This window comes from Plecotus auritus (assembly GCF_963455305.1).
Source record: "Plecotus auritus genome assembly, chromosome: 2".
Lineage (NCBI taxonomy): Eukaryota > Metazoa > Chordata > Mammalia > Chiroptera > Vespertilionidae > Plecotus > Plecotus auritus.
In genome coordinates this window covers 196,601,128-196,614,617 of record NC_137771.1, presented here as the reverse complement: position 1 = coordinate 196,614,617, position 13,490 = coordinate 196,601,128, and the positions used below count along the sequence as shown (strand labels likewise).

General features: G+C 40.9%; 1 protein-coding gene across 3 annotated transcripts in view; it reads right to left on the bottom strand.

Moving 5' to 3' along the window:
* The window catches only part of SLC2A2 (solute carrier family 2 member 2), a 30,657-nt gene extending 19,380 nt beyond the window's left edge, over window positions 1–11,277 (bottom strand). The window contains exons 1-3 of one of the 3 annotated variants that reach the window (XM_080655713.1): window positions 10,869–11,277; window positions 5,378–5,470; window positions 2,228–2,490 (exon numbers count right to left, since the gene is read on the bottom strand). In XM_080655713.1, coding sequence (XP_080511839.1) covers window positions 2,228–2,400 — 173 coding nt within the window. In that variant the 5' untranslated portion in view covers window positions 2,401–2,490; window positions 5,378–5,470; window positions 10,869–11,277. Of the gene's footprint in view, window positions 1–2,227; window positions 2,491–5,377; window positions 5,493–8,900; window positions 8,994–10,868 lie in introns of those variants that run through there. The other 2 variants (XM_080655714.1, XM_080655712.1) reach the window with 2 other exon arrangements.
* Between the last annotated feature and the right edge of the window lie 2,213 nt (window positions 11,278–13,490).

Below are 13,490 nucleotides of genomic sequence, written 5' to 3'. Positions count from 1 at the left end.
ACATCTTAGAGAACTTAGGTAACTTATACATTTTCACACAACTATTAAGTGACAGAGCTGCGACGTGATCTGGGTGAAACCAGGGTTAAGGTTTCATTTTAGTGAGTTCCATTTTCCATACAAAAAAAGAAAGCATTCCAAGACCAGGGATGTTTGCCTTCTTTGATTCACACTGGTGTGGATTGCACAGACCATGGTCGGCCCCATCATAGCCTTGTAATTAAATTGTAAGCCCAGAGTCTCTGGAAAAATTGACCTTGAGAATCCAAATTGAAAAATAATGGTCACAGATTGGCTATTATACAATGACAAGGGAAGACTTTTTAGAAAGGCAGTAATGGAAAATACATTTTTATTTATTTACTTTTAACTGGTGAAGTAATGACCCTGGCAATAAGGAAAATAATGCCATTTCTCAATGAATCACCTCAGAAAAATAGTTATGTGGAAGAGACTGAACTTTCTAGTCTTATTTTTTTAAAATATATTTTATTGATTTTTTACAGAGAGGAAGGGAGAAGGATAGAGAGTTAGAAACACCGATGAAAGAGAAACATCGATTCAGCTGCCTCATGCACACTCCCTACTGGGGATGTGCCCGCAACCAAGGTACATGCCCTTGTCCAGAATCAAACCTGGGACCCTTTAGTCCGCAGGCCGACGCTCTATCCACTGAGCCAAACCAGTCAGGGCTCTAGTCTTATTTTTAAGTTAAAATTTTAATTTTATGGCTGTTTTTCATGGAGAATCATTTTTTTCTCCAAGAGCTGGAGGAAACCTCACTTTCGTTACCATAAGTTATTTGATAAGTGGTTATTTGACATTGTTTGGGGATTACCGATGCTGCTGTTAAATCCAAAGAGTTGAGAGTACATGCATTCTAATTCCATCACTAGGACACTGATTAAATGTTTTCAAGTAAGTCACTGGACCTCTCAGAATCTTGTTTCTAAATGAGGGACAGCAGGGCTTACATTTTTTCTTCAGGGATGGGAAGAAGTATAAAACATCACTAGCTGCTAAAAGACTCAGTTTATCCATATTTCAAATTTTAACTTAATTTTGCTTAATTTTATTTATTTTAGAAATAATCTAAACACCAGTAGGTTGATTAAATTGGGAGGAACTGACCATTTTCTTTTATTGTAGAGGAAAGTCCCTTTCAAGTAAGAACAAGAATAAAACTTGGGTTCCCATGCTACTCATTACTTAAGGAAATTTCTTACAGTCTTATTATATAAAAGCTCCAGTACAAGAGAAAGAAGTTATCAGAATTTTAATAACCAGAGATAAAATTATAATTTAAAGTAGGAATTTTATAAACTAAACAAACTGTAATTCAGAATTACTAAGACAGTTATATCTTAGCCTATATCATTTACATTTTAAAGGTTTCGAATTTTCTAAATTTTCCATATTTGTATAATTATTTTTATCACTAGAAAAAGGTAACTAATAAACAAAAGATAGACTTAAAGAGTAGAAAACAAATTTAAAGAAATAATCAGCCGATTTTCTAATTTTATTATTATTTTCTTTTGGGGGGATAGGGGCACCCAGAGAGCTTTAACATGTCACATGACTAAGTGAGTGTAAAATGTGAGTGTAAAGGAGTTCCACTGATGTTTTCAGTGCAGAACACCTAATAGAAACCAGAGTGGAGAAATGGAGACACCACTGGCTTCATCTTTGGTTGGGGCTTTGATATAGAAGTAGCAGCAGCTATAAACCTCTTGCCAAGTATACTGAGCAATTGAGGCTGGGGAATATTTACTTGATCTTAGAACTTGACTGAACCAAATGCCAGATTCTAATTTGAAGATGAAAAACTGGATGTCTGAGAAATTGAGCGATTTGGTAAAGCGAACAATAGACTCCCAGGTAAAAAATTCCACTTTTGGCTCTTCCATTGAGCTCTAGAGTTAATCATTTGTGCAGTGGGTTCTTAATATGTTTTATAACTTAGAAAGCCAGAGAATCAAAGCAGTTGTCTAAAAATACACACCAAATTCACTTTTGCTGTAAATACCTCCACAATTAAGCAGGTTGCTGCAACAGCTTTTTCCATTATTTGGTTCAACACTGATCTAACTCATAGGGTCACGTGGTAAAAAAAAAAATCGAAAACTATTCCACAAAAAGAAAGGTGATTTCTTTCTAAACTAATTCTAATAAACCCAAAATATGAAAGTTTCTGTGTTTCTGCTTGCTTATGAAATTTGCCTACCTTCCAAGCTGGTCCCCAAGCCACCCACCGAAGAATGATGCAATCATTCCACCAATTGCAAAGCTGGACACAGACAGGGACCATAGCATGGTGATGAGGCCAGAATCTTCCACAAACTCTTCCTCAGGTGGAGGGGTTGGCGTTGAATTCATTAGGTAGGGGGTTCTGGGCATTTCCTCTGTACTGTCGATAGCATCGCTGTTGAGAGCTTTTCGGTCAGCCAGTGGAACATCCAAAACATGTCTATAATGGGCTATTATTATCTGCGAAAACAAAAACATTTCAAACTATATATTTTTATTCATTTTTGTTCTTTAGAGTATTTGTTAGGTAGTTAAACAGGATCATTCCAATTATGTGCATTACACACATACAAACACATGTAGATTTATTTATAGTTGACCATATCCTATAAAACAGAGGCCACAAATTCCAGTGCCAACAGGAGCCAGGCAGGAACAAATAAGTGAAGGAGGCAAGGAGAACCTTGGTGACTAGAGGACTGAAGTACTTCTCTACTATTGAGGATATAACAGCGAGTGAGCAGGATTATGGCCCTTGAGAGCATCTGCCCCATCTGGAGGAAGCTGCAAACACGAGACTAGTGTTGATGAACTTTAATTTTTAAAAAGAAGATGGAAATCTGGGTTTTCATGTAAAAGCTTCCAAGTTTTAAATGCTGTCTATTATTCAAATTGAAAATATTCTGTAGGCTAAAAAGATACAAATCTGCACCAGTGTTACCCCTGCACAAGAGCATTTAAATGGACTTATGTAAATATTTTAATGGAAACACAAAAGTAGATATAAGGAAAAAAATTGGGAAAGATAAGATGAGGCCCCAAATAAAGTTAGTATACAAAATTCAAACACTTGGTGCTATATCCTTGCTAGAAGTGAGCTGTAATTTAGCAATAAATTTCCTAGCAGACAATGCAGAGAGAAGAAAACAATTGTGTATACGGATGAATTCCAAAGATTAAAAAAACCTCAGTGGCCCCTGAGAAGGCATTGAGACCTATAGAACCTCACAGAGTTCAGTGGGTAACAGAATGAACAATGTTCAAAACTAAATTTCACAGAGCCATACTTTATAATGTGGCCCAGTAGAGGCAATAATCATAGGAAAGTATAATTGAGTAAATTATACTTTCAGGCTATCTTCCTTCCATGCCATTCCTCCCGATGACTCTTTGGCCACTATTCAGCAGCAGTGAGCTGCAAGGACCTCTGACAAGGACCTGGAGCGCAGCAGCCCTAGGTTGGTAGTCAAGGGCAAAGTCCTAGGTTGCAAAATCAGCTGAGTAAGGGAAGGAACTGACATGTTATAAAAGAAGTCTGACCAAGACATTTGCCTCATTAGAAGGTCATGCTATATGGATAACCTACACAGAAAAACAGCTGTAAGGAAATACCCAAAATGTTCTCAGCAGTTTGCTCTTTGTGGTAGAATAATTATAGTGATTTTTTTTCCTAATCCTTTTTGCAACGGGCATGTATAGTTTTCATAATTATAAAAGGTGTGATTTACAAATACCATAAAATAATTCCAAATGTCCTTCTGCTAATAAAAACAAATGGGCCTGAATGACTCCTCTGATGTAACAGTGTTTAACCACAGAAGGAAGTGGCTATAAAGAGGGCACTAAGCCAGATGCCAGTGGGAAATCCTGGTCTTCAGGTCTGTGATTGAAGGAGGGAAATCTTAAATTAATTTCCCCTCTAAGACGGAAAAGGATGGTTTAAAGAAGAAATTGAAATAGTCTTCCAGGAAAAGAGGCTCTACCAATTATGGTGATATTGAGCCAAATTTCAGGAAACCTGATAAATTGGCACATGTCATCACCCACAGAAAATAGATAGCCTCCCTCCCATACCCACCCCAATCCACACAGTGTTGTATCCAAAATCTTTCAACCTCAGCAAGGCCTGCCACACTCATGAAGATGTGTGGCACCTAACCAGAGCACATCTTTTGGTCCAAGGAGTGATTCATTTCAGATGATGGACTGACTGGCCAGCACACATTTCACACATTCATACCCTGCAGGGATCTTACATTTTTCTTGGAGTCCAATGTTGTAAAAGAAGCAGATGAAATATGATCGATTTGTAGAAGTCACCTAACAAATATTTGTACTTGCACCTTATGCCAGCCTTCCCCACAGCGTCCATTCTCCCTCCCTTTCTCTTTCTTTGTCTCTTCCCACTTCACTAAACACTTTATTGAACACCCTCTTTACACCAATCATTGTGCTTGGCACTGGTGACACAAGACATCAATTCTACACTAAGGGACCTGACAGTCTGAATTAGGGTAGAGGGAGTCAAGTCTTGGACCCCCCTCTCCCCCAGTTCGTTACAGGTAGTGGGAACTGAGAAAAATGGCATCCCTCTCCTGTCCATTCACTGGATAACAGAGTAGAGATGCATAAAATCAATGGGAAAATGATAGAAATTGTTTGATATTTTAAAAAATACCCATCCAAATGATCATCACAGAGAAAATCCAAATGTTGTTGGACTTCTTGACTATTATTTAAATGCTTTGTATTATTTTACATTGAAGCATCTATAGGAGACAGGAGTACAGGGAAGGACTAGGACCTTGTTAATGTTAGTGCTTATGACGGTTTTAATCTGGCCAGGAAGTGGGTGTAGAAGACTATTGGGAGGCTGAAACTGGGGAGAACATGTTAAAGTTCCTTATGCACAGTGAGTTGGTGCTCAATATGTTTGTGCACAGAATGAAACATATCCTGCTATGGCTTTCTCATATTCCCCAATATTTTCATTTGTGTATGGCTGAGAGGTCTGAATGAATGCTGCAATAAATAAGCTTTCAAGCTTTAAAAAAGATATCCTAAGGCACATGGTATTCTGACTAAAGTTTTCTGTGAGCTCAGCAAATGTCAGAGTCAAAGATCAAGAATTATTGCTGTTTACTTTCTTCTGAGTGTTATCAAGTGATGAGGCATCAAAGCCAAGTTCTGAGCTCTGGAACCACACATGATACCTGACAGAAGGCTGGGATCACCCCATGTTCTCCCCACGTGGACACACTTTATTTCTCTGTACGAGGAACAGATATCTTTCTGTCATTGACAGAAATTGCCAAAAGGAGGTTTGAATTGTGAATGTTTCACTTGCCTGTTGAGGGGCATTGATCACACCAATGTCATATCCAAACTGGAAGGAACCCAGCACGGCAGTGAAGACAGTGAAAACCAAGGTCCCGGTGATCTGTGGGGAATGAGACACAGGGCTGGGAAACACGAGGCAAGATCAGCTACCCATCTACTATCACTCTACAGTTTGGACTTCTGGCAGGCTCTGCAGGCTGGTTCTTGTCCCTTGATACTCACAGTGAGCCCTATGCTCCCAGCAGGGTCATTCATACCAGAATGTGAGAGTCATTCATGGTTTCCCTTACACTGCTGAAGTTGAAAAGAGTTGGGGATAGCTTTTTCCAGAAGAACCAAAAATCTGGCCAGCACAGCTCAGTGGTTGAGCACTGACCTACGAATCAGGAGGTCACAACTGGATTCCCAGTCAGGGCATGTGCCTGGGTTGCAGGCTTGATCCCCACTGTGGGGTGTGCAGGAGGCAGCCTATCAATGATTCTCTCTCATCATTGATGTTTCTCTCTCTCCCTCTCCCTTTCTCTCTGAAATCAATGAAGATATATTACAAAAAAAAAAGATAAAAACAATCATTTATGCTATTGAGAGAAGTAAAATCAGACAGCAATAACAAAGAGTTGGGGAGCTCCTGAACATTGCTATGGTACAAAAATATTTCAAAACTTATATAAGGGGCATCAACCAGTCTTTATCATAATCCACACTAATATCCAGATAATACTTCATGATTTTCATCTAGTTGAACCTAGAGTTGTGGGTTATTCACCCCCCCTCCCTGTAGCTATAAAAACAAACAAACAGCCGAAACTGGTTTGGCTCAGTGGATAGAGCGTCGGCCTGCGGACTGAAGGGTCCCGGGTTCGATTCCGGTCAAGGGCATGTACCTTGGTTGCGGGCACATCCCCAGCAGGGGGTGTGCAGGAGGCAGCTGATCGATGTTTCTCTCTCATCAATGTTTCTAGCTCTCTATCCCTCTCCCTTCCTCTCTGTAAAATATCAATAAAATATATTAAAAACAAACAAACAAACAAACAAAAACATAGAAAGGGGCAGAGCATTCATCCTTTTCAACTTATAATTACATATCTAACCACCTTAGAGAAACCTTATCAGGCGAATAGAGCCATATATAAGGATATTTTGTATATGTGTGATAGCAAAAATTATGGAAAGAACCTAATGTCATTCAATGGGAAATAGCCGAATAGGTTCAAATGCATCATGATATATACATCAGATACATACAAGCTGCTATGCAGCAGTTAAAATGAACAACGTGGTCATGCATTGACATTCTTAAATGACAAAGGAAGTTGTGTACTCTCATTAATGTTTTTCAAAGGCTTAAATCTGAGTATTTTTTGATTTATGCATGTTGTATGTAATTCATAGAATATGTTCTTGAAAAACATAAAAGGATGATCTTTTGAGGGCGAATGTGAGATCAGAGAAAAGGGGTAAAAGTATCTTTTATTTATATTATTAGACATTTTCTAAGAAAACTATTTCATGTATAATCCCTTCATTTTCCAGGTGAGAAGCTGAGTCCAAATCCTTTGTCTGAGTCACACAGTGATTCCTGGGCACATTCAGAGTGAGGGTGCAGGTCTTCTGACTCTTCCTCTTGTGCTCACCCCTCCTCTTTCCAAGTCTGGGTGGATTTACAAAGCTGAAACATTGTGCTTTACATAAATTCTCGTTCCTTCTGGGTTCCATTATTAGGCAATTTCTTGGTTCTCAAGAAAAGTCCTACAACATAATTTCTAAATTCCCCTACGGGAATTCAATGGTAGTTATAAACAAAGCTTGAGCATCTGCTAGGTGCCAGGCAGGGTGGTAAGCACATTATCTTCCCTTTTGCAGAATCTTCCAAACTTCAGTGATTTGAACACCACCTTCATGATTTTTGCCAAAGCTACATACCATCTGTTATTTACTTAATATTTGTCTTTATATTTTCTTCAAAGTTCTAACTGCTTTAGCTTTATCCTGGGCTATAATAGGGAATCCCAATGCCCTAATTATTCTTTAAATATACATTATATAAATACACAACCATTAATACTAAAATGTTTGTTACCTGAATATCACTAATATTATCTCAATTACTCCCTGATCATAAAGAACTACTATAATCCTGAATATCCTATATTACCTCCTTATGTTATATCCCAATATATTCTTATTTTATCACAATATGGAAAACCCAAGCTCAGGTAAATAACAGCCCTGGCCTCAGAGCAGATAAGTAGCTAAGTAGCTTCACCACATCCCAAACCCAAGCCCGGCTGACCACAAAGCCTGCGCATCTAGCTTTGTCACTTTCCGACAGGAAGAAATGCCCAGCAGAATAACTTACACCAGATCAGAATTCAGAGGTCCTACTCCGAGAGGGGCACAGATTTACCTACTTGCATGATTGTGTGTAGGGGTGAGGGCATTTGATGGGGGGGCGGGGAACTAACAAGGGAGCAATAGTACTATACCCTCTTTGTTTTCAAGTTTTTATTTTGAAAGGTATTATGTTTTACTTATTTATTTTTTATTGGTTTCAGAGAGGAAGGGAGAGGGAGAGAGCAATAGAAACATCAATGATGAGAGAGAATAATTGATCAGCTGCCTCTTGCACGCCCCCTACTGGGGATAGAGCCTGCAACCCCAACATGTGCCCTTGACCAGAATTGAACCCGGGACACTTCAGTCCACAGACTGACACTCTATCCACTGAGCCAAACCAGCTAGGGCAAAAGGTATTATATTTACAGAGAAGTTGAAAGACTCTGTAACCTTCACCTGTGTTGGCCAATGGTTAACACCACATTTGGTTAACTCTCACTGTGCGTGTGTGTATTACTGTTATTGTCGTGGCCAAATCATTTCAAACTGGTGGAAGATATTTGTGTCACTTCACTCCTAAACACTCCAGCATGTACGCACTAAGAATAAAGACATTCTCTGGCATAATTACAATGCCATTATCATATCCAAGAATATACTAGATATACAAATGTTATGTAATATGCAACCCATTTTCAAAATTTCCCACATGCCCCCATAATGTCCCTTAGGGCTGTTTTCTTTCTCCTTCCACGGTCTAAGAGCACTTGCTGCATTTGCTTGTTAGTTCCTAGTTTTCTTTAATCTAGAACAATCCTTCTACCTCTTGTTTTTTATACATTGACATTTCTGAAGATTTCATTCCAATTTTCATTATTAGTTAGATTCAGGTTAATCTGCCCTTTTTTTCCCCTTGCATATGCCTTTAGTAGTATGGTTATGCAGAATCACTTGAGAAGAAGTTACATAGATTAGTCAGAAAACAGAGCAAATATCCTTAAAATCCTAATTACTGAACAAGAAATTAGGATTCTAGCAGCCAAATGACCTATCAATTGACCAAGAGAAGTAGCTTTGATCTGTGGTAGCTATATCCAACATCTCCCAAATCCTCCATACGCTCACTGACTTGAACGACTTCATCTATTCATTTTCTCAAAGCTGATTCAAAAATGAACAGGATGCTGCTTTACCTGATCTGTCATTTTATTTGCCTGGGAGTCCTCCTCTTAATTCCAGGTCCTGTAGTGAGTGTGGCACATGCAGCTGGCCAGCTCCTCTCTGTCTTTTTTCCAGCTTTCCAAGACTAGTTATACATTACAGGAGAAGGGGGAGGGCAAGGAAGGAGTGGGCCTAAAAGTCCAAGTCTAATCTTGCCAAGGCTATTGATGAGAATTGAATCAATACATGCTTTGCTGCAGAGACCTGTGGCTTTAGTACCTTTGTTCCACCAGGAAATAATATAAGAGTATGTCCTTAGGCATAAGTTACAAACCAGAGGCAGTCACATTTTAAAGCATGAGTTAAGTGTGGCAGTCACCAGGGACAGGTAAAAAGCAGATGTGGTATGCTGGGCTGCCATGCCATTTTTGGGGGACGATAGACAAAGACAGGGGCACGGGAGGTACACAGATAGCACTCTGTCCTGCAGAAAACTAGTGCTGTGGTGTTTGTGCTTCCGATCTGGGCTGTGTGGCCAGAGGCCATGGTAGGCTTGAGTGGTTACCTGAGTGAGCTTTGGAGAGTTATGTACTTGGGTTTGAATCTCAACATTTTACTACTGGTGGTATGATCTTAAGCCAGTGGCTCATCATGACCTTTCTGTGCTTTCGTCTTTTTCACCTGATGAAATGAGAATAACAGAACACACACTTTGTTTTTTTGGGTGGCTAAATGTGGTAATATAGGAAAGTGTTTAGCATAGTGTATACTAGGTGCTCAGTAAATGGTGGTGTCATTGTTTTTACTGTTATGATTATTGGTTCTGTGTATGTCAAGAGGCACTTGTTGGAGGCAATACTGTAAAGTTCTCAAATAAATCCGCTCACCCTGCTTGCGCTTATGCCCTTCTGTGTATCCTCTGTGATACCTAGGTCCTGTGGGGGCCCAGGCGATATAAAAACTGAGCTTGAACTGTGCAAGGCGACTAGTATCGCTGGTTCCACTGAGGCTCAGCTGGAACCATTTCCCAGCAGAGGGACTTTTATGGACAGCAGCAAAATTGAGGGGTTGTTATGGACTCCATCATATGGAGAAACAAAAGGTAATATAATGAAGAAGAAAAGGAGACTTGGATTTCACCTGTTTTTATTTCACTACCCTCTTTTCATTTCTATCACCCCTGCAAGGTGACACACTTGAGTAAATATTTTAATTAAAACCACAAACTTGTCTGGCTGAGTGGCTCAGTTGGTGCGAGCATTGTTCTGAACTCCAAAAGTTTGTGGGTTCAATTCCTGGTCAGGGCTCTTACTTAGGTTGCAGGTTTGATCCCCAGTTGGGGTTCATATGGGAGGCAATAGATCGATGTAAGATCTCAGCTCTCTCTCTCTCCCTCCCTCTCTCTCTCTCCCTTTCTTTCTCTCTAAAATCAGTGAATATAACCCTGGGTGAGGATAAAAGGGAAAAAAAGATCCCTACAAACTTTTATTGAGCCTGGCACAGTTCTAGGCTCAGAGATGCATGAGATAAATAAGACACTTAGGAGCTCCTAATGTCTAAGGAGAAATGAACGTAAAAGCAAACACACAATACAGTAATTTCTTAGTGGAAAAGCATGAACAAACATCATTAGCAACGATAGTTAATTTTGATTGAGTTCTTGTTTGGAGCCAGGTGCTGCTCTCAGCACTTCACCTGAATTAACTCATTCAATCATCACCGGAGGCGCTCTCTGCTCTCTGCTCTCCGTTGCAGAGCCAAGCTTTGGGAAGGCAGCTCTGAAACCAGACCTTAAGAAGCCCAGGTAGTGGCTCTGACGGTAGTGCATTGCCAGCTCCTGGCTTCCCAGACCAGTCTGGGCTGGTGATGCTCACGCGCTCTCGTCAAAGGCTTGATAGTCAGGAGAGAATTCCTTAGCAATTATTTCCCAGTGACATGACACCGCAGGAGATTGTGTGCGACTGTCAAAAAGTGACAGCTACATTCTTCTGTTTACTAACCTTTGCTCTTTGAATCTCCTTTTAAGAGAGAGAGTTGGCCTTGAGTGCAGCGCGAGGCCGGTTAGCTTTTAACTTTGTGTGTGGGTCGGAGACACTCCGCCGCGCGTGGAGCTGTTCTCCGGTGGAGGCGCGTCCTGGCTCTTGCCAGCCCGGGACGCGGGATCTTGAGCCTCCCAGCCAGCTTCCTCTAAGTTAGCGGAGCGAGGCCTCTCCTGTTCTGCTCTTGCTCAGAGATGAATAATCTCTGTACCATTAAGGGATGGGCTGAAATCTTATCTGCGGGGTGGAAACGGAGGGATCCAGTTACAGTGATTGCCTGGCCCTCGGAGAACTAACTGGTAATTCCATTCGGCCTCTCAGCAGAGTGTGCTTTAGCGCCCACCCGAGGACCTGTGACCCCATTGCAGCCAGGCGTCTTTCCCTGCCTGCGAGATAAAGGCAGGTCTGGCTTTGCTATTGGCTGGGGACCGCCAGTGCCCAGAATCGCCCAGAGGTCCCCGCTGGGCTCTGTGGGATTGTTCTTTCCTTTCAAGTCACTTTCTGGTTACTTCTGCATGAATGTAATCTTCATAGTGGGTACCAACAGCTCTAGGTGGGAGTTTGCAAGGGAAGAAAAGAGCGCCCCCTCACGTTTTCATTATCCTTCCCTTCAGCAAAATGAGAGTTTATGTATTTCTATAGCTGGGCAGAAAGAAAAGCAGCTACCTCAGCATGCTGCATTCCTCTCGGATGGGGGCAGGTATGAGGCACCCAATGAAATGAGTTCACTCTGGGCCAAGCCAGGAGTGCAGGAGTGTTGGAGAGTCCTAGTCCCTGAAGAAGGCCAGTGTATGTTAAGATTCTCGAGTCAAATTTGTCCCCATTATAGCCTTCCTCTTCTCACCTTCTCCACGGGCACCTCTCTGGTTCCAGCCACCAGCATTTCCTGAGTGTGACTGCATAGTGACCTGGCCTCCCTGCCCCCCCTTCTTGTCCTACAGTCCCTTTTTGACGGAGCAGCCAACATCGATTTAAAAATTAAACCAGACCATAGCACCCCTTACTGAAAAGTCTCCAAAGGCTTCCCAACCACCCTTAGGAGGGAATACACATTCATCACCGCGGCCTGAGGGGCCAATCTGAGGTAGTCTTCCCTGACTCTGAGACCTTCTCTCCCTCCACTCGCCTCCTCCTCCTTTGGGATCAGCCACACGGGACTCAGACTTGCTTAGTGTGTTCCAGGCTCAGCACCTTTGGACTGCATGGGCTTCTGCCTTGAGCGCTCCACCCAGATTTGTATGTGGCTGGCTCTGCTACATGCAGATGACTAAGAGGCTCTCCAAGCAGGCTTCTTAAGGTAGATACCGCCTACCCGCTGCAACTCCTTCTCCGGCCTGATGCTCTGCTTTATTTTCTTCATACCACTTGTACTTGACATGTAATTATTCACTATTGTTCTAGTATTAAAATGGTAAATGTTAATTATTAAATAATAAATTCAAATACAGTAATGTTTATTTATTAAATATTACAAGTATTAGATTTTATTACTTGCTATTATTTTATTATTAACTTGCCTATTTATTATTTTGTCCCCCTTTTCCCACCTATTCTAAGGTCCATGAATGCAGAGACCTTGCCCATCATGTTATTCCCAGTGCCTGTGAGAGTGCATAGTACACAATAGATGCTCAATAAATGTTTGTTTAATAAATGAAGGAAGTTAAAAAAGGTCTGAGGCTGACATTGGGACATTTGTTGATTTAATATTCACAAAATGCAGCTTTTACTGAACATTTTACTAGGCATCAGTTACAACAGGGAACAAAACAGACAGGGACTCTGCTCTTGTGGGGCTTACATTCTACAATAGAAGCTAAATCAGTGCTGAGGAAGAGAACAATAGGGGGGCTGCCACTTTAGAGAAGGTGCTCAGAAAAATGTTCTTTGCAGAAATGTCTTTTTAACTGATACCAGAAGAATAGAGAGGGAAGTATGTGCAAAGCTTGAGGGAGGAAAGATCTTAGGTTGAAAAATAAGAGAAGTTTTGGTAAAGCAGGGGAGCAAGAGGAAGTGGAAAGGGATGCTACTGGGGAGGTAGATAGCAGCTAGGTTTATACAGGGCCTTGTAAGTTATGGGAATGAGCTTGGATTCATTTGAAGGGCAAAGGGAAATCACTGGGGCGGATTAAGCATGGGAATGATATGATCCAATATATGTTTTAAAGTTACTCATGCTATTGAGTGAGGGGTGGATTGAATTGGGGGCATCTGTGAAAGAGGAGAGACACAATTGCAAGGTTGTTGCAATAGCTCATACTTGCTATTGCCCACCAGAAATAATGGCAATAGCGGGGGAAGAGAAGTAACAAATTCAAGATATATTTTGGTGGTAGAGCAGACAGGACTTTATCATAATTGCTTTTTAAAGAGGAGGAAAATGAAGAACTCCAAATGGCAGGTAGATTTCTGGCTTATTAAACTAAGGTAACTGTGGTCCCATTGAACATTACAGGTGCAAGATTGTTTATTCATCTTAGTGATAATCCAAGTTCATCTCCCAGACCTCAGGGAGGGCCACAATAAAATAATCAAAACAAATATATTTTGTTCCACTTTTTAAAAATTAAACTTTTTGAGGTA